The sequence below is a fragment of the Phallusia mammillata genome, chromosome 1, assembly GCF_965637545.1.
Source record: "Phallusia mammillata chromosome 1, kaPhaMamm4.hap1.1, whole genome shotgun sequence".
Taxonomy (NCBI): domain Eukaryota; kingdom Metazoa; phylum Chordata; class Ascidiacea; order Phlebobranchia; family Ascidiidae; genus Phallusia; species Phallusia mammillata.
The window spans coordinates 12787620-12805032 of NC_137252.1; the positions used below are offsets into that span (position 1 = coordinate 12787620).

The following is a 17413-nucleotide window of genomic DNA, read 5'->3' on the forward strand; positions in this document are numbered from 1 at the left end:
CTAAACAGCACAGTCACCTGCAAGATCGTGATTACAACCGATAGATATCCTAGTTATTACATTTTTGACTGGATTTCCAAACACCTCAATTGACGGTGTATGTGCAGTACGTTTAATATAAAATCACATGCATTCTTGTTTTTTTCCGCCCCAATTTGACCCAAAAATATCCGGATTGGACGAAGATCCGGATTTTACGATGTTGTTATCTAATTCCAGACAGGGCTGTTTGGGTACACATGCCTTTAAATGGGATAATTTACTACCCAATATTAAAAACATATTGATTACCTAAAAAGAATTAGCGACATGACGTCAGTTAAATGTTGTCTAGTATCATTGGTGCCATGAACTGCAACACACTGAACCGCATACACCTCCTATCATAGATACTATAAAACACTAAAAAAACGTATCTATGGTTTGATCTACAAATGAGCTATTATAAGGTAAAAAAACCGCATTAGGAGATTATTATGCTTCAGTGCACACGAAGACGCGGTAATCAGCGAAGCATAATATTACAACTTGGTTTCTGGATTTAATGATGTGAAGCGAATTGATGTTCGTTAATGATCAAATGTTTTGTTGCCTTTTGTTACATCTTTTCGGCCCATAGAATTGCGATTTGATAAAATAAAGCAGTAATCAAAATTTTTCATGTTTACATTTGTGAGTAACATACAAACAATTGCTGAACTATGGTCAACTATTGTAATATTGAATGTTACTTGTGTAATAATCAAAACATAATTGTTTGAAGACATTACTTTCGTCCCATAGTGTAGACAGTTTAGTGAAATAAAGATTGTAACATTAAAGACATAACTCATTGTTTTTATATTTAGTTACACGAAATATTTAGTAAAGTCAAGTACTGTGGAGAAACAAAACCGAAAACATGTCAACAAACACCAGCAGCAACGGCGAACTGGAACAACTTCTAAGCTATGAAAAACTTGACCGAGCGTCACCTGATCTTTGGCCTGAACAAATGTCCGGTGTTTCTGATTTTATGTCATCGTTAAAAAGTCCAATGTCTCCGAACTCACCTCCCAAGTGGGCTGGAGAAGCTGAAGATGATATTAACATGCTACAAGAGTTTGGGAGTTTAACCACTGCAGGCCTGATGGAAAAAATCAGGGACTTGCAAAACTTGGCATACCAGTTGGGTTTAGACGAGTCCAGAGAAATGACAAGAGGAAAGTTTTTAAACATCTTGGACAAACCGAAACCTAAACACTGACTATGCACTGATTGTGGCTTTTAACATGCCCAAAGTGATTGGAGATGACATGGATTTATGGATTATATAATGGAAGCTGGGATGACCTCTACAACACCTTGTATTGCAGACAATTCTTTACTACATCAGTAATTTATCTTACCAAATACATGTTTTGTTTTTTTGTATTTTTGTGCAACTCCCTTTACTTTATTTAGTGTTTTTATGGTAAAAAAATGGATACCATTGTGGTTGTTTAGTTGGTGTACTCATTTTGACTTTATTTTCTCTTTCTTTTGATTTAATACAGTGAAGTGTGTCTAGTTTGCACATGATTTTGTAAGTAACTGAAACACTACAAATGAAGGCAATCGTCCAGAGGGTTGCAAGTGCCAGCGTTACTGGTGAGCTGATCTTTTCTCTTATTTTTAAACAAAAACTTGCCGTTTGTGTGGTGAGCTTTTTATGTGTGTTCATACATGTTGTAGTATACATTTGCCTCAGTGACATCACTGACATATGTTTAACATTAAATCTATATTACACTCAATATGCTTGCAGTGGGAGATGAACTGGTAAGTTCTATCGGTCGAGGAATCTGTGTCTTATTAGGTATTTCACGAGATGACAATTCCAAAGATACTGAATTCATGTAGGTATTTACATACTTCTTAGATAAGAAGATATCCTTTAATGGTTGGTTTCCCAAAACAATGTTGTTTCATTAATTGAATGTTATTTTTATGGTCAAAGTATGATCTCAAGTTAAAACTGTAGTAGTCTTGTCACATTATATATTGTTGTAAACAGGGTAAGAAAACTCCTCAATTTACGAGTATTCGATGATGAGAATGAAAAGCGATGGTGCAAAAGTGTGAAAGACCAAAACCTTGAGATTCTTTGTGTTAGTCAGGTCAGTGTTGTTTTATTTTTTATTGTCTTTACGAAATATCTTGGTCAGAAGTGTGTACTATGTTGCTGGAATATAACTACTATCAACCCTACTGTTTTGGTTAAATAACAAAGTTTTTTTTCAGTTCACACTGCAGGCAATACTAAAAGGCAACAAGCCAGATTTCCATGGTGCAATGATGGCTGATACATCAGAAGCATTTTACAATGACTTTCTTGCAGAGCTTCGTAAAAACTATGATCCAGAAAAAATTAAAGGTATGATAATACAACCCACTAAATTCTTTTTTAGATGGCAGTTGTCAAGAAAGTCAATCTTGACTGATTCCGCAACCCTTATCCTTGTGAGATACAATACACCAAACAAGCTGAAAGTTTGTTGTGTCGTTACAGATGGGAGGTTTGGGGCTCATATGCAAGTTCACATACAAAATGATGGACCAGTTACGATAGAAGTCAATTCACCACCTCCAAAAATGGTTAGTTCAATTAAACCTATAGCCTTCTCCACTTGATTTATTTAACTCAATGGTAAATTGCAGTTAACATCAGAAGGCTATTTTGCTGTTGCTGTTTGGCTTGTGACCAAAACACATATTCAGACTATTTCGGCCTGAAGTTTTCTGCCTAATGCTGTAAATGGTTGCGGACTGTGGTGATTGCCGACAAGTTGCCTCAAAAACATAATTTATTTTTTACACATGCAGAGCAAAAAATCAGTGGAAGAAAAAAAGGCACAGAAAGAAAAATCAGAAACATGACACAAACTTCTACAAAAGAAATTTGCTTTCCAGAGCTTTATGAACTTACCAGGTTTCCGACCTTCCATGAACTGTTTTTGCACTACAAGACACAATTTTACAATACTGACTTCTTTACCTTTCTAGGGTGTTGTTTGCATCTTTACCAACAGCGACAAATTTTCACTTGCATGTTGCTGTTGTCATGATTCTTGAGAGGTGGTAGTATGCATTTCAGAAGCTTCTGGTGGTCCTGTATATTTTGGTGAAACTTATTACTTCACCAGTTGCTGAATGATTAAGATAATTCGCCAAGCAGATATTGCACATTTTAACAGCGTTAAGTTTTTGTCTAGTGCAGGGGTCACCAAACTACAGCCAGCAGGCTGGATCCGGCCAACGAGGCCATTTCATCCGACCCATGACCACATTTCTTGGTTTTACTTTCGGGGAAAGTTTTTCTGACATGACATGTACAATTAATTATGGGTCCCCTTCCCTGAAGGGGACTCATATTGATTTTTTTTGTTTTTTTCTTCTCCCCAAAGTTTGTCCGACTCGTTTTTCCATCAAATGTTTGATGGATTTGGCTGGAATTTACACAGATGCTAGATATGGTTATGTAGATGTACATCCCACTTTGTTTTTGTTGATAACCCCAGTATTTACCACGCTAGCCCCCTAAAATGGGTTATTTTCTTCCCAAAGTTTGTCCAACTCGTTATCAAATGTTTGATGGATGTGGCTGAAACTTATACATATGGTAGATAAAGTTATGTAGATGTGCATCCCTTTGTTTGTCCAAATAACCCTAGTATTTACCCCGCTAGTTTGTAAACAGTGTCAGAATTGGCTGAAATTTGGATAGCTTATAGAGTATGCCATTCATAGATGTCGATTGGTGTGTTCAACCCTGTAGCCCCAACATTTACCCCACAAGGCCCCAAAGTGTAAAACATATTTGTATGTTACTGGGCACCACAAACGAAAGATTTATGTTGCTCAATAGTGTTACAAAGGCAAGCAGTTGTATGTTACTCGTTTGTGACTTTGTGGATTGCTTGGTGAACAGTACCATGGCAGTTAGGGGGTTGTTAACAGCCCTATGAAGTCAGAAACATTAACGGTTGTTGCTCAAAATACCTCTAGTGGTTGAAATTGTAAACTTTGGCGGATTGGGCTGAAATTTTGCAGTACTATTGATTGAGTCATTGAGGTTTCATATTTTTTTAGTTTGTGTGTCGGACCCCATTAGTTAGCATACTAGCCCCCTAAAATGGGTCAGTTTTTTAAACAGTGTCGGGATTGGATAAAATTTGGGTAGTATGTGGACTATGCATTTTGTAGGTTTCAATTGATGTGTTTTACCTTGTAGCCCCAACATTTACCTAACTAGCTCCCCCAAAAAAATGAACTTTTAAAAAATGTCCTAATTATATGAAATTTGCAAAGTTTATTAAACATATTAAGTCCTCAAATGTTATGTTTTGCCATGTAGCACCACAACTTAACCAACTAATATCTAAAATGTGCCACTACTTACTCCTTTGTTGGGTGAATCTAAATTTATATACTTTGTACTCTGCATAGTATTAATATTTAAGCCCATCACTGCGTCCTGATCACTGCGTTTTACCTTACAACACTAAACATTCACATGTTTATCTCTTGAAATACATTATCTACAACTTTGCATGTGTGGGGACCCATGAGTTTCTGCTTGCAGAAACAACTAAGGTTATAAAAGACAGTAGATGGTATGGGACCCAACATAAAATAAAATAAGCATAGGAAATACATCAATGTTTTAAAATAGGTTATAGTGTATATGCAGGGGCAATATGTGCTAAGCCATCCTTCTAGTTTTATCCAGTTTCATAGGATTACAACGCTCTTTGTTAATTGTGTGCGAACAATTGCCTTTGTTACTTGTGATGGCATTGCTGGTAAGATGCGACTAACTATACAAGTTAACAGTCATATCACCAGACTTCAAATAGGATTGTAGAAGAGACAATTTCTTAGCGGCCACATGAAAATCGCCTCGTGGGGCAAGTTTGGAAAGACGGCACTAGGGCATGCAAACTATGCAGCCCTCACGAATCATTATTAAACTTATCCAGCCCACAGTGAAAAAAGTTTGGTGACCTCTGGTCTATTGGTATCTTGTCGTCATAAGAAAGAGTTGTGCACAAAACTTTTTTGCCTATTAAAATTCACTGACATGTCAGATCAATATCCCAACAATGCAAGTGATAGACACATCTTACCTTTATTGATCATAGTTTGATATCAGCAGCGGAGTCAAAATATTCACAGATAGCCAAATTATTTCCCAAGGTCACTTTGACAGTTCGAAGACACAATCATTTGAGAAACGCAGATTAGGCTCTGGGATTTAGAGATCAAATACAATAGAAAGCAAAGTTGCTGTTACACAAAACCAAAAAATTGCAGTGCATGTGGGCAATAAGTTGTGAATTATGATTTGCAAGAATTATTACACCTCTCATTAAGTTGTCATGTAGCTACAGGAAAACATTTTTGTATGTGCGAAACGTTTAGCTGGCAACCCCTCCATTGATGCTTCTTCATTGCATATTATTAACGCATTCCAAGATTTACATGCAGCTGTCTATGCAAGGGAATTTCTTGATAGATATTTCTGTGTACCTCACGTAAAATCCAACCAAACATAGTAATGTGCACAATTGTTTGACTGATTTAAAGAATGCTTGAAACACGTTCTGACCAAGTCATCATTGGCGGCAGCTCATGGAAAACGCCAAAAAGGAAACACGATTCGTTTTAAGAAACACACTTGCTGTTTTTATTAGGCGAGCGATCGCACGAACGAACGATGAAACCAACGTGTAAGAAAAGCGAAAGACTAACGACTGTACAAGTTTCCAATAAAGGCGCATATTCATGGCGCACATGGCACGATTTACCCACAATGCACAACATCGGGTTAGGATAAAAAGCGATCAATGGTCGGCGGCAGACTCGTAAGTGTGTTAGGCGAAACGATTCGTCGGCGATGTTTTGCTTAACGCACCTTTGTACAACGCATTACTTTGCCACTTGCTTTTCAGTATGCATGCGACCCTGCACAGAAAACAAAGCCTCGCTTAATGTGATTTGCAAGAAATAAGAGCGCACACACTAAGTCAAAAATTGTAAAGTAACGAAAAACATATGGCAGTTAAAATGCGCCGTAGTCGTCCAAAGCATAACGGCTAACAGCGCTCGGTAGTTGGCTAGACGCACCGGCGGCCAGGCGACTGGCAGCAGACGAGGCGCCGTAACGTGAGCCAGTAAGACCATAGCGACCTGCAGCGGGAGTAGCCAGCGCTATCTCATCTAAGTAATCACCTGCGAAGTCATAGCGGTCAGCAGCAGCGCCTACCCCACGATACGGGGCTCCAAACACCTCTTGGTCATAACGGCCGCTCAGCGCCTCACGGTCCCGCAAGTATTCTCCCGCCAACAGTTGTTCACGACGTGCTTGGGAACGCGCCATAACGTCATCGTACAACCCCCCATAGCCGCCACCCCTTCGCTCAGCGGGCATTGGCATTCGGCCGCGCATGCCCCCTCTATAATGGGAAACCCAAACAGAAACCGAGTTAAAGAAATTGATAAAAAGTTATTTAGCAATATGGGCTCTTAAAGAAACGTTGAGACAACTTAAATTGGAAATGAAGCAAATAAAAAAATGAACCAATTTTACGAACAAAAAATAACAGAACATTTAAGGCATTTTACTTACCTTCCTCTGGGAAAATGTGGGGGTTCCATGAATTGGTCATCCATAAACGGTTTACGGGGAAACCTTGGCATTCCCCTCATTGGGCCCATAAACCCACCACCTCTACCCCTACCTCTTCCACGAAAACCGTTTTGTTGAAAACCTTGGTGTCCTATACAGGTATAGAAGTTGGAAATTTATGCCAGTCAAAAATTTACGAAACACTTTGACATTACTTAAAAGTATTTTGCATGATTGTTTAAATCACTTTAGTCTACAGCAGTGTTTCTCAACCTGGGGGTCGCGACCCCCAGAGGGGTCGTCAAGCACATTTGAGGGGGTCACGAAGACACAACCCAACTCAGAATGATTTAATTACAAAAACTTTCCCTTTGACTTCTGTTTAGCATAGTAACTCGAACGACCGTTTTTCTTTACAACAGGCGCAACAATATTTGTGATTGTATACTTCTATAATTGCGTTTTTTGGCTTTTCTTAACATAACAAAAAAGATAATCAAATGGTTAGTGAAAATGAGCCACAAACACAATTGTAAGGACTTTCCGGAGAACAGCAAAACACCGAACTAATGCAGCCACATAGAGTAAAGGGGTCGCATCTCTAATGGGGGTCGCATAGTAAAAAAGATTGAGAACCACTGGTCTACAGGAAGCAATTGAGGATTTGCTTCAAGATTTAAACACCTTTTGTCTACTTTCTTTTTCAATAGATATCATTGTTTTTTTTTTGTGGCTTGTACAAACCAAAAAGGTGGAAATCAATTCTACACAAAATTTGTACCCCTGGTAAAACATACCTCCCATGTGGTCACCCCCATCATTGGGTCTTGACCTTGCCATTTGCACAGCAATTTTGTTTCCATTGAAATCTTTTCCATTTAGCGCTTCTATGGCATCGCGTGCCATTGACTCTCGGCTCATGTGCACAAATGCAAAATTTTTTACTACGTCACATTCAATTACTGTACCAAACTCCTTGAACAATTTGTGAATCTGAGATAAAACGAACATTCTAAGGTTTTAGTTCATGTAGATAAAATTGTTCAATAAGAAGTATTTTGAGGCATTTTAACTGTAAAACAGATACATTTCAATTTCACACCAGGGTTTAAAATAAACACATGTTACATTTCTGTGAGAAGAGATTTGTTCTACTTGTTTTTTGCAACTTACATCCCCAGACTTGGTTTCAGCTGGTAAATTTCCAACAAAAATTTTACTTGTTTTTGACACTTTTGTGGTGGAAAGTTCAACATTAATTACACCTCCTTTTAATGTGTGCTTGTCAAGTCCACTGTAACAACACAATACTATTAAGCTGTGAGACTGTTATTGACCAAACAAAAAATGACATTGAAAACTCTAGTGGTATTTTAAAACTGTTTTACAACTTTAGGCATAAAACACATTCATTATCTAATAAAACATTTATGTATTGGCATTTAGGACTTACTTAATGGCTGCTTTGGCTTCTTCTAAGTTTGCCATGTGAACAAAGCCATAGTTCTTTAAAACACAGCAGTCTGTTACTTCTCCATATTCTTTGAAAAGTTGTTCTAAATCTGACTTCTTTACATCTTCAGGCAAACGACCAACAAATATTTTCACCATAATTTTTATCTTATCAGTACCTGAACGAAAATGTATGATAAAAGTATGCATATTTAAATATATACATAGGTTTAAAAACAAAATCAAGTTTAACAACCGCACAGACAAATCAAAATCACGAGTTCGCTTGAAAGAAAGATGGCGAAAGTCACGTGATCTTAAATTTCCGCTTTTCTTCTTTAACATAGAAATCATGACATAGCAAGTGACAAACAAAGCAAAATTGCCAACCTTCTTTGCAACCACTCTTAAATGTTCAAATTTTTTCAAACAAATTTTTTTTTGTTCGAAATCTATGATACTTCTCCACAGGGACGTGTTTTAGTTGTTGTTGTTGTTTTTTCCTTTTTGCCTTTCCAAAGTCCTCTATAACTGTAGCTGCACACAGCCGCAGTTATTCACTTTAACCAATATTGTAGTTAAGTTGCATTTAAAGTTTTTGGGAAGTTTATGGGTTTTTAACGTACAAGAGCAGTTACCTGTGAGCTATCGTTGTGGCAACTGTATCATGTGTCAGTCGAATGCCGCACAAAACAATTCCAGCTTTGAAACCTTATAGCAAACGTCCTTCAGTTGTTTGGTCGGGACGATCTTGCTGTCACGCAGATCACGGTTTATCCGCTCGGTTTGTTATCGCAAACTTCAACTGAATAGCTTGTTGGTATAAGATGCTCGGTAGCTACTAGGTTCAACTTGTTGCAGACAAGATCTCGTCGTGGACAATAGACGGATTTTAGTTTTGTTGGTCAGAACCTCTGTACAAATACATCAAAGGTTTTGGTCAGTGGGTATCTGATAAACAATCATGACTGAGGTTCACCATCAAACCACCCCTTCCGAACGACCGTTTTCGCTTACCAGTTTTCAAAGTAAATTAGACAAGTTTAGCGAATTTATTGCAGAAGTTACTTTGCAAGATTCAGACGCAAGTTCGGAAGAAAAACGACAAGCAATTAATGGTAAGAATATTGTTTTGTTTAGACAACATTAGACCCACGTTTCCAACATCTTATAAAATACTTGAATATGTCACAAATTGCATAAGAGCAACGTGTTGATTTTCATTTTACGTGTTTTCTAATAAGTTTATAATGCTGAACACCACTGTAGCTGATGACTTATGTTCCATGCGCTGAGTGCAACCGAACACTGAGAGCTGGTGCTATGTGTTATTAACGGTACATTCTATATTTTCGACAACCGGCATTTGATGTTGAGCTATAATGCCACAGAGTTGTATGTCGTACCGGGCTTTTCGGGCCGGGTTCGGGCTTGACTTTACAATCTGTGTCAGTATTTTTTTTAAATAAGTTTAACTAGCTAATTAAGTAGCCAGCTGCTGGACCTGGCTTAACTTCAAACAGCCCTAACACGCCTTGTTTAAGACCAATTGTCTGCTGTGTTTGTTGTCTTGGGTTTTTTCGGCTTCAGTGTTCAGTGTATAGACCTGTCAAACAAACTTTCGGGCCTAAACTGGCTTCTCAACAACGATTCGGGTTAGGGCCGGGCTTCGGGCTTGTAGCCTCCTTTCGGGTTCGGGCCGTGTTTGGGGGCTTCAATTTTAGGACCGTTTACAACTCTGTAATGCCATGCTGGAAACATTGTAAAAAGTCATGATTAAAGACACAGGTCTGTAATTGCATTTAGTTACGTTTCTGAATCAGAAAAAATAATCAGAAATTCTGATTATGCCAATAAATTGATAAAACCACAACGACTAAACGGGTATGCCTAGTTGCGTTTGCGTGTAAGTAGCAACAATTATGCTGTTATGAAACCTGATCCCTGATATTACTGCAAATCCGTAAAACCTGTTGATTTCAGACAATCTACCTTATGCTGATTTTTGCAACTATGTCCGGGCCCTGTTTGGCGCAGACGTTAAATCACAGGATCTAAAAGCGATTCACCGGAAACTCAGCACAAATCCGGAGGTGAAGATTGACTGGAGTGAGGTAAATGACCCAGCATCCTAACCTTACTTTTCCAGAAGCATTCTGTTAACTCGTCTTTTATAACACCACACAAATCACCAATGACCTTTCTGTCTGAGATAAAACGACGTGACCTCCATCTCCAGATCTTAGTCAGCATACTGCCATCCTCTTTCTGATTGTCATATAAGCGCATCAACTTTAAATTTAAGGTTGGAAAGACTTAAAAAATGTTTTAAAACGCGACAAAAAACAAACGAACCATATTGGTATCATGTCGTGAGTCGTGACTCAACTTAAAGTCATGGTTGAGTGCGCATTGTTATGGAAACGAAGATGAAAAACTACAAGTAATTCAATGATGTTGTACTTTTTACGGTTGGATTGCAAGTCAAGTTTAATGTTTATAAAGTTGTGGGCAGGTAAAACCCTGCCTTAACGCCTAGTGCTTCTTCTTGCGAAACGTATGAATGTGAACGGTATTAGTTTTGGATTTCAGTCTTGCCTTGTGCATGTTTCTGATTGTTTCCCGCCATTTTAGCGAATTGTTTACGACTTTTTAAGCTAATGATGTCACTGTAAGTTAACATTTTAAATTATTAGGATTTTTGAACAACTATTTTTGTAAACTTATGTATTGCATCAAGGTTGAAAAGCCTTAAATTAGGTAACTACAAGTTATTGTACGGTGTGCAAAACTGCAAGCACTAAGCACTGACACTGACTTGCTTCCCAATATTTACAATACCAAAAGATCAATACAATCAGGTTTTTGGATATTTTCAAAATGAAAACGAAGAAACAGATGGAGGAACTGAAGAAATTAGCGTCTTTACTGTTTCAAAGAGGAAAACTATTGGAGAAGCAGCAGGTTTAAAAATGAATTTTAATAATACATACCCTTATGTTTTGTTTTACCAACCGTATGAACCTTTTCTTAAACACAACAGCAAAGCAATTTAACAAAGGAAGTTTTTTGTACTTTAAAAAAAAAATTGTCAATGTTTTTTCGTTGCATATTTTGATTTTGTCAATGTTTTTTTATTGCATATTTTGCATTCATGCATGAAAAAGGATCTGATTGTTCCATAATGAAACAAAAATTATAAACTTCACTGCAAAAATAATGGCTCGCTAGTGAGCTGAAGAATAATGATATAAGTTGTGTCAAAAATTGCTTTTAAGGTGACAAGAAGCGCCGTGATACAATTCAGTCTGTCATTTACTCACCTGACTTTGATGTTTACGTTACTGCATCTCAAAAAGGAGCATTGTCGATTTATAATGGCAAGGTATATTGTGTTGTTGTCTTGTTATTTTTATGTAGATATGTAATAAATAAATGAATAGATATGTAATAAATAAATTTACCAGATACAATCGAATCATTCATAACAATATCAATCTTTAAAAAAAATGCAATGCAATAACAAACATTTGTTAATGCTCATACCCTCAATATTTATGGGTCCCCTTCCCTGAAGGGGACACATATTGATTTTACTCAAATTGTTGTTGTTTTTTTCTTTTTTTTTTCTTCTTTTTTTTCCCAAAGTTTGTCTGACTTGTTTTTCCATCAAATGTTTGATGGATTTGGCTGAAATTTACACAGATGGTAGATATAGTTATGTAGATGTGCATCCCACTTTGTTTTTGTTGATAACCCCAGTATTTACCCCGCTAGCCCCCTAAAATGGGTGAGTTTTTAAACAGTGTCAGAATTGGCTGAAATTTGGATTTCTTATGCCATTTATAGGTGTCGATTGTTGTGTTCAACCCTGTAGTCCTAACATTTACCCCACAAGCCCCTAAAGTGTAAAACGTATTTGTATGTTACTGGGCACCACAAACGAAAGATTTCTTTGGCACAATAGTGTTACAAGGACAACCATTTGTATGTTGCTCGTCGGTGGGTTGCTTGGTGGTCGTTTTTGCGCCATGGGCTTGTTAACAGCCCTATGACGTCAGAAACATTAACGGTTGTTGCTCAAAAAACCTCTAGTGGTCGAAATTTTAAACATTGGCGGATTGGGCTGAAATTTTGCAGTACTATTGATTGAGTCATTGTGGTTTTTATATATTTTTTAGTTTGTGTGTCGAACCCAATTAGTTACCCTACTACCCACCTAAAATGGGTCAGTTTTTTAAAACGTTAAATAGGACATACTTAAAACAATATCTGGGGTGAATCTAATTTTATAGTTTGTATTCTACATAGTATTATTATTTAAGCCCAGTGCCGATCACTGTGTTTTACCGTACAACACCCGACTTTCTCATGGTTATCTCTTGAATTGCATTATTTTCAACTTTGCATGTGTGGGGACCCATGAGCAGGGCCGGATTAATACCATTAGAGGCCCTAAGCACTAAAACAATTTGGTGTCCCTTGCACCATTTTTAATTCGAAATATAAACGTAAAAACAAAATTATTCATCGAGATTTCGATTTTAACATAATATACAGCAAGGGTAATAGACTATAAGCTTAGCTGATATTAAACTTGCAGATTTGTTTCAGAATGTCAGAAATATTCCAAAACTCAATTAAAAACGCCTAATTTTGCTGCTGCCTTCCCCAGTCTCAGCACTGTTGCCCAATTGTACAACATACTAGTAGGCCTATTAGCGTCGTGTTTAATTTACGTTTGCCACATGCGCGAATATGTTTTCAAACAGCATGCTATTAACTAAGCCAGTGGTTCTTAACCTTTTTGGTGTGGTTTCCCACTTAAGTAAATCACCAAGTTCGAATTTCCCCCTCTGTTATTTTTATAATGATGTTTTGTGCCCAACATTAACAAAAACATATTCTTTAATGGAAACAATTTTGTGAAGCGATTTTGTCGGGACCCTTAAGGTATACTGCAATCTTATTTAGTTTAAATAAATAGTGATTTCGTGAGAAAGTAAAATCGGGTGGAATTTTGAAAAATCCCATGTGCTTGCATTAGTCATTTATTGCATCACAATCAACAGATCAAATGCATTTATTCGCGAACAATAACAAAGTCATTGATACTTTTAGTAATGTCTGTGACGTAACAAACGATTTTTTGGATTTTTATGCGCCTTGTAAAACTAGGTGAAGTTAATCTTACATGTTGTTGCGGAAAATTGTGTATTAAATTAACTTTCAACGGTTAGTTTCAACCCACGGGCCTGAGTTTGGTGACTTCTGACTCACATAATTTCCCTCCAAAAACATTAAATTTCCCACTAGTGGGAAATTTCCCACCGGTTAAGAACCACTGAACTAAGCATTGCCTTACTGTCTTGACCAGGGGTGCCCAATCTTTTTTGACTCAAGATCGACGTTTGAGGTAGTGTAGTCCAACTCTCGGGATCTACCATTCCAATACAAACTAACAAGATAATGCAAGACTATGTGTGTATTACTAAAGGAAAACTAGCATTTTCCGAGCCCTGTTTTACGTTTTTTATCGTGGTTTGGGTGTGACTTTTTACACTACATTGAACTTAATTTTTTATAATTCATCCGAAGCTAATCTTGATAATACAAAAAGTACCAGCACAAAGTAACCATTACTACTGTAACTATTATTTTTGTGACATAACTATTACTTTTGCGATGTAAAGTGTCGACTGAGTATTTGTGGTGTGAACATATCCTAATGAATAACTTTCACAATAAAGTCATCTATGTAGGGCAGTGGTTCTCAACCTTTTTTCTTTCGTGGCCCACTTTCATTGCAAAAAAAATTCTGTGGCCCAGTAAATTTTTAAGATAGAAAGAAAACAACTATAAAATAGTATCAGAACAAAAAAACAAAACAAAAACATTCCTCCCAATTCCTCCCCAAGCCATTATTCTTGTAAAATTGAGTGTAGTGACACAAATGAAAGTAAATTCTTAAAAAAAGCTTTCTATTTGATTGGTCTGTGGCCCAATGAAAATGCTTCCATGGCTCACCAGCCATGGCCCACTGGTTGAGAACCACTGATGTAGGGCAACATTCCCTAAAAACGCATTACAAAACAATTATTTTAAATAATTTTCTGAATCGACTTGATATCAGTCCGAGATCGACCAGTCGATCGCGATCAACGGGTTGGGCACCCATGAGTCTTGTCTGTTTTAGGTTTTAACAAACAGAGCAACGCAATGTTGTTACGTCATATAGCACGCAATCAATCCCTTTTGTCACGTAGTAATTCTTTTCTTATTATTGAAATCTCCTTTCAAGTAAAACGACCGCGACGATTCAGGGTCATTAAAATCACTTTCCCTTTTGTCAGTTATTTTATTTGATTTTTTCGCTTTATAAACAGAACTTATTCATTTTCATTACATTTTGAATATAGTTGTAGTTTTTTATTAGATTTAATAATTTACCTAGAAACCATTTCTGTGGTGCCCCTCCTTTACTTGATGCCCTAAGCACGTGCTTATATTGCTTATAGGTTAATCCAGCACTGCCCATGAGTTTTTGCCTGCAGAAACGACTAAGGTTATAAAAGACGGTGACTAATATGGGACCCAAGACAAAATAAGAATAGGAAATATATTTATGTTTTAAAATAGGTTATAGTGTATATGCAAGGGCAATATGTGCTAAGCCACCCTTCTAGTTAAAGTTCAGTTTAAAAGATGGTCAAGTCTTATTAAGCGAAACATTGCGTATCTATGTTATAACAATTAGAAACTTGGCATCTATTCTCTTGCATTTTTGTGTTCAGGTGTATAAAAGATTTGGTTTTAACAAAAACGATATATTCAACTGAAACCAAACTTGTAAATTTATTGATTTGACTCAACAAACTGAACCTTTATTTACCTATTTTGTATTTGCAGCTGCGACTTCAAAACTGTTTTGATATCAATGTGAGTTGTTTGCAAATATGAAACTTTGTAAGTTGGTTTTTAATATTTTAATAACAATATTGTAAATTGGAGTGCTTTTTCTCTTCCAAACTGCATTTAATCAATTATATACCATGTTTTTTTCAGGAATCAGCCTGGATGACCAGTTGTCAGTATTTGCCCAAGCTAAGAAAAGTCATTGTAAGTTATGTTAGGTCATTGTATGTAATAGTTTTCATGCTCTAGATTTTAAGCCCCTGGGTATAATAAAAGCCTTCATATGACCACCACTACTACTATTTTGCACGCCATGCGCATGTCACAACGTTCAGGGCCTCAGTTTAGACCAGGGATTAGCAAACGGTCCACATAAGGGACTTGTTACTGTGCTTCGAAACATAGCATTATGATTGTTTTAGCGATACTGTGTTGATCGTTTTCTTTTACTGTGATATAAACTAAAGTCAACTCTTTGATAAGACTGTTTTAAAACTAGGAATGTCCATGTGTACTTGCAAAGTATACTTTCATTTGTTAAAAATAAAACAAAGCAATCTAAGGCAGTGGTCGTCAACCTATGGGTCGCGACCCCAAGTGGGGTCGCCTAAACTTTTTCTGGGGTCGCAATAAGTCGCCGAATTTAATTTATTGCATTTTAAAATTGATTACAGGAAATGAAACTAATATTATGTTCTTTTAGATCGCAACTTTTGCTCTTGTTTTGTAGTACAGCTTGCTACCTCCTGTTGCAATTAAATCGTGGTAGTGGAAAAACAGAAAATGCCTTTATCGCATAACAATGGGCTTCGACAACGTATATTATGACTCAACACTATAAGTTTGTATTTTTAAGGTGACACCAGAACGAGTGAATAGTTATTTATGCAACGTACCCAACTATGCCACATTTTTCTAATCCTGTTTTCAACCACGTGTCTGTGTGAAGCAGGATTTAGTGCAATGAGTGTATTAAAAACGAAACATCGTAATCGATTGGAAGTGGAGCATGACATGCGGTTAAGCTTGTGCAAAGACAAGCCGTGGCTTCAAAAACTTGTGGACAGTATACAGGCGCAACCATCTCACTAACAGTGCAAATTAAATGTTGAACAATTTGACAAGTTTGTGTTCCGAAAATTGGGTTTATGTCTTAAAATTAAATGAAACGGCTTAAAAACTTTTTTCGTAATACTTTTGTATCGCCATATTTGTTTGTAATTATGTACAGTTTGTGTAATTGTTCTTTCGGTTCAGCATTACTTAAAACATTTTTCTCAGTGTTGAAAAAAAATGGGGTCGCATGTAAATTCTGATTTCATTTTCCCTTAAATTGGGGTCGCCTATAAAAAAGGTTGAAGACCACTGATCTAAGATATGAGTACATATTCTGTGCATATGAAGGCAACAACAGAGCGAAGCATTGTGATTTGGGATCACAGAGCAAAAGCAAAGAATCAGTCAAGCATCCATGTGATCAAGCCATTAGAACATTCTCCACAATGCATGTGTCTGGTTCCTAATGATGATGATCACTCCGATTCATTACTAATTGGTGATGATGCAGGTAAATGACTGGTTAATAGTGTTTTAAATAAGTCAGGCTTCCAATTTGATATTTTGATATATATATTTCTATTTCTATTGTTGCATGTGCATTATGATTAGTTACACCTACAAATGTACAGTCACTAGATCAGTGGCTTCAAGCTCATTCAAAATATTTTCATTTCAACCTAATATACTACGATGTAGATGCTAAACTGTACAAGGATCATTTAAAATTGGATCATTGAATAACTTTGCAGGTCATATTCCCTCAGCTTAAAAGTGTCTTTACACAAACTGCATGTAAAAGTTAAAGCAAATTCCTCAATTGTAAGGAATTCTTCCCCAGTTCGGAACCACTGCGCTAGCCTTTTACCAATATAATGTTCATGCCAACAATGAATGTTTGAGGTCTGTTTTAGCAAAACTTTTTTTTGATGATTGTTTTCATGTTTCTTATGACCTAGGTTACATCAACTTGATTCGACTGACACACAATGACTTTGTTGTGAAGACAAAAGCTGATCAAAAGCGAGTGATGAAATACCATATTATTGACCCAGCTACTCTTACAATGTAAGACGAATTGTGGACTTTCTTGCAAAGATTTTATATGGGTGACATAACAATGAGTTTCAAGTTTAATTTTTGTACGAGGAGTTTCAAGTTTGTTTATTTTTGGCATAAAATTTTATAAAATCACATTGTGAACATTGTATCCAGTAAACTGCAACACACACTTTGACATTGAATTTTGTACAAAAAATTTCGAACATAAATGATTGATTGAAATTAACAAAAACAATGCAAATTGTATGGTTGATGTATCAGCAAAAACAATGCTAATTG

The 17413-nt window shown here is 36.7% G+C and overlaps 4 protein-coding genes across 9 annotated transcripts in view; 3 read left to right on the plus strand and 1 right to left on the minus strand.

Annotated features, from left to right (window-relative positions):
- Nucleotides 1–818: 818 nt before the first annotated feature.
- Nucleotides 819–1535, plus strand: LOC145203637 (protein lin-52 homolog). Its single transcript, XM_080075901.1, has one exon. The coding sequence runs from the start codon at nt 902–904 to the stop codon at nt 1244–1246; it is 345 nt and encodes a 114-aa protein (XP_079932027.1). The 5' UTR covers nt 819–901; the 3' UTR covers nt 1247–1535.
- Nucleotides 1536–1568: 33 nt separating this feature from the next.
- On the plus strand, nt 1569–5686 carry LOC145203563 (D-aminoacyl-tRNA deacylase 1-like). Of its 2 annotated transcripts, XR_013853346.1 has the most exons (7): nt 1569–1629; nt 1787–1877; nt 2036–2138; nt 2263–2395; nt 2531–2616; nt 2845–2950; nt 3025–5686. XR_013853346.1 is itself a non-coding variant. In XM_080075867.1 (6 exons), exons 1-6 carry the CDS (start codon nt 1587–1589, stop codon nt 2896–2898), a joined length of 510 nt encoding a protein of 169 aa, XP_079931993.1. In that variant the 5' UTR covers nt 1569–1586; the 3' UTR covers nt 2899–5686. The 2 variants fall into 2 exon arrangements, 1 of the variants encoding a protein (XP_079931993.1); XM_080075867.1 differs by having other exon boundaries at nt 2845–5686.
- LOC145203484 (RNA-binding protein 4B-like) lies at nt 5684–8301 on the minus strand. Of its 2 annotated transcripts, XM_080075863.1 has the most exons (6): nt 8103–8301; nt 7823–7943; nt 7447–7642; nt 6650–6800; nt 6253–6476; nt 5684–5985 (listed from the first exon to the last, which is right to left on the minus strand). In XM_080075863.1, the coding sequence occupies exons 1-6, from the start codon at nt 8258–8260 to the stop codon at nt 5969–5971; spliced, it is 867 nt and encodes a 288-aa protein (XP_079931989.1). In that variant the 5' UTR covers nt 8261–8301; the 3' UTR covers nt 5684–5968. The 2 variants fall into 2 exon arrangements, with proteins under 2 accessions (XP_079931989.1, XP_079931987.1); XM_080075861.1 differs by having other exon boundaries at nt 5684–6476.
- Nucleotides 8302–8717: 416 nt separating this feature from the next.
- The window catches only part of LOC145203395 (WD repeat-containing protein 64-like), a 41453-nt gene continuing 32757 nt past the window's right edge, over nt 8718–17413 (plus strand). The window contains exons 1-8 of one of the 4 annotated variants that reach the window (XM_080075855.1): nt 8718–9219; nt 10085–10215; nt 10963–11065; nt 11380–11486; nt 15011–15040; nt 15167–15220; nt 16421–16583; nt 17032–17140. In XM_080075855.1, coding sequence (XP_079931981.1) covers nt 9066–9219; nt 10085–10215; nt 10963–11065; nt 11380–11486; nt 15011–15040; nt 15167–15220; nt 16421–16583; nt 17032–17140 — 851 coding nt within the window. In that variant the 5' untranslated portion in view covers nt 8718–9065. Of the gene's footprint in view, nt 9220–10084; nt 10216–10962; nt 11066–11379; nt 11487–14900; nt 15068–15166; nt 15221–16420; nt 16584–17031; nt 17141–17413 lie in introns of those variants that run through there. The other 3 variants (XM_080075854.1, XM_080075856.1, XM_080075857.1) reach the window with 3 other exon arrangements.

What these genes read in the sequence shown, in the direction of transcription:
- LOC145203484 (XM_080075861.1), bottom strand. Translation starts at nt 8,260, where the DNA reads ATGGTGAAAATATTTGTTGGTCGTTTGCCTGAAGATGTAAAGAAGTCA. An exon ending in CTGAAACCAAGTCTGGGGAT is followed by an intron (nt 7,643 to 7,822) that starts GTAAGTTGCAAA and finishes GTTTTATCTCAG; the next exon opens with ATTCACAAATTGTTCAAGGA. An exon ending in CCACATTTTCCCAGAGGAAG is followed by an intron (nt 6,477 to 6,649) that starts GTAAGTAAAATG and finishes TTCCCATTATAG; the next exon opens with AGGGGGCATGCGCGGCCGAA.
- LOC145203563 (XM_080075867.1), top strand. Translation starts at nt 1,587, where the DNA reads ATGAAGGCAATCGTCCAGAGGGTTGCAAGTGCCAGCGTTACTG. An exon ending in TCCAAAGATACTGAATTCAT is followed by an intron (nt 1,878 to 2,035) that starts GTAGGTATTTAC and finishes TGTTGTAAACAG; the next exon opens with GGTAAGAAAACTCCTCAATT. An exon ending in ATTCACCACCTCCAAAAATG is followed by an intron (nt 2,617 to 2,844) that starts GTTAGTTCAATT and finishes TTACACATGCAG; the next exon opens with AGCAAAAAATCAGTGGAAGA.
- LOC145203637 (XM_080075901.1), top strand. Translation starts at nt 902, where the DNA reads ATGTCAACAAACACCAGCAGCAACGGCGAACTGGAACAACTTCTAAGC.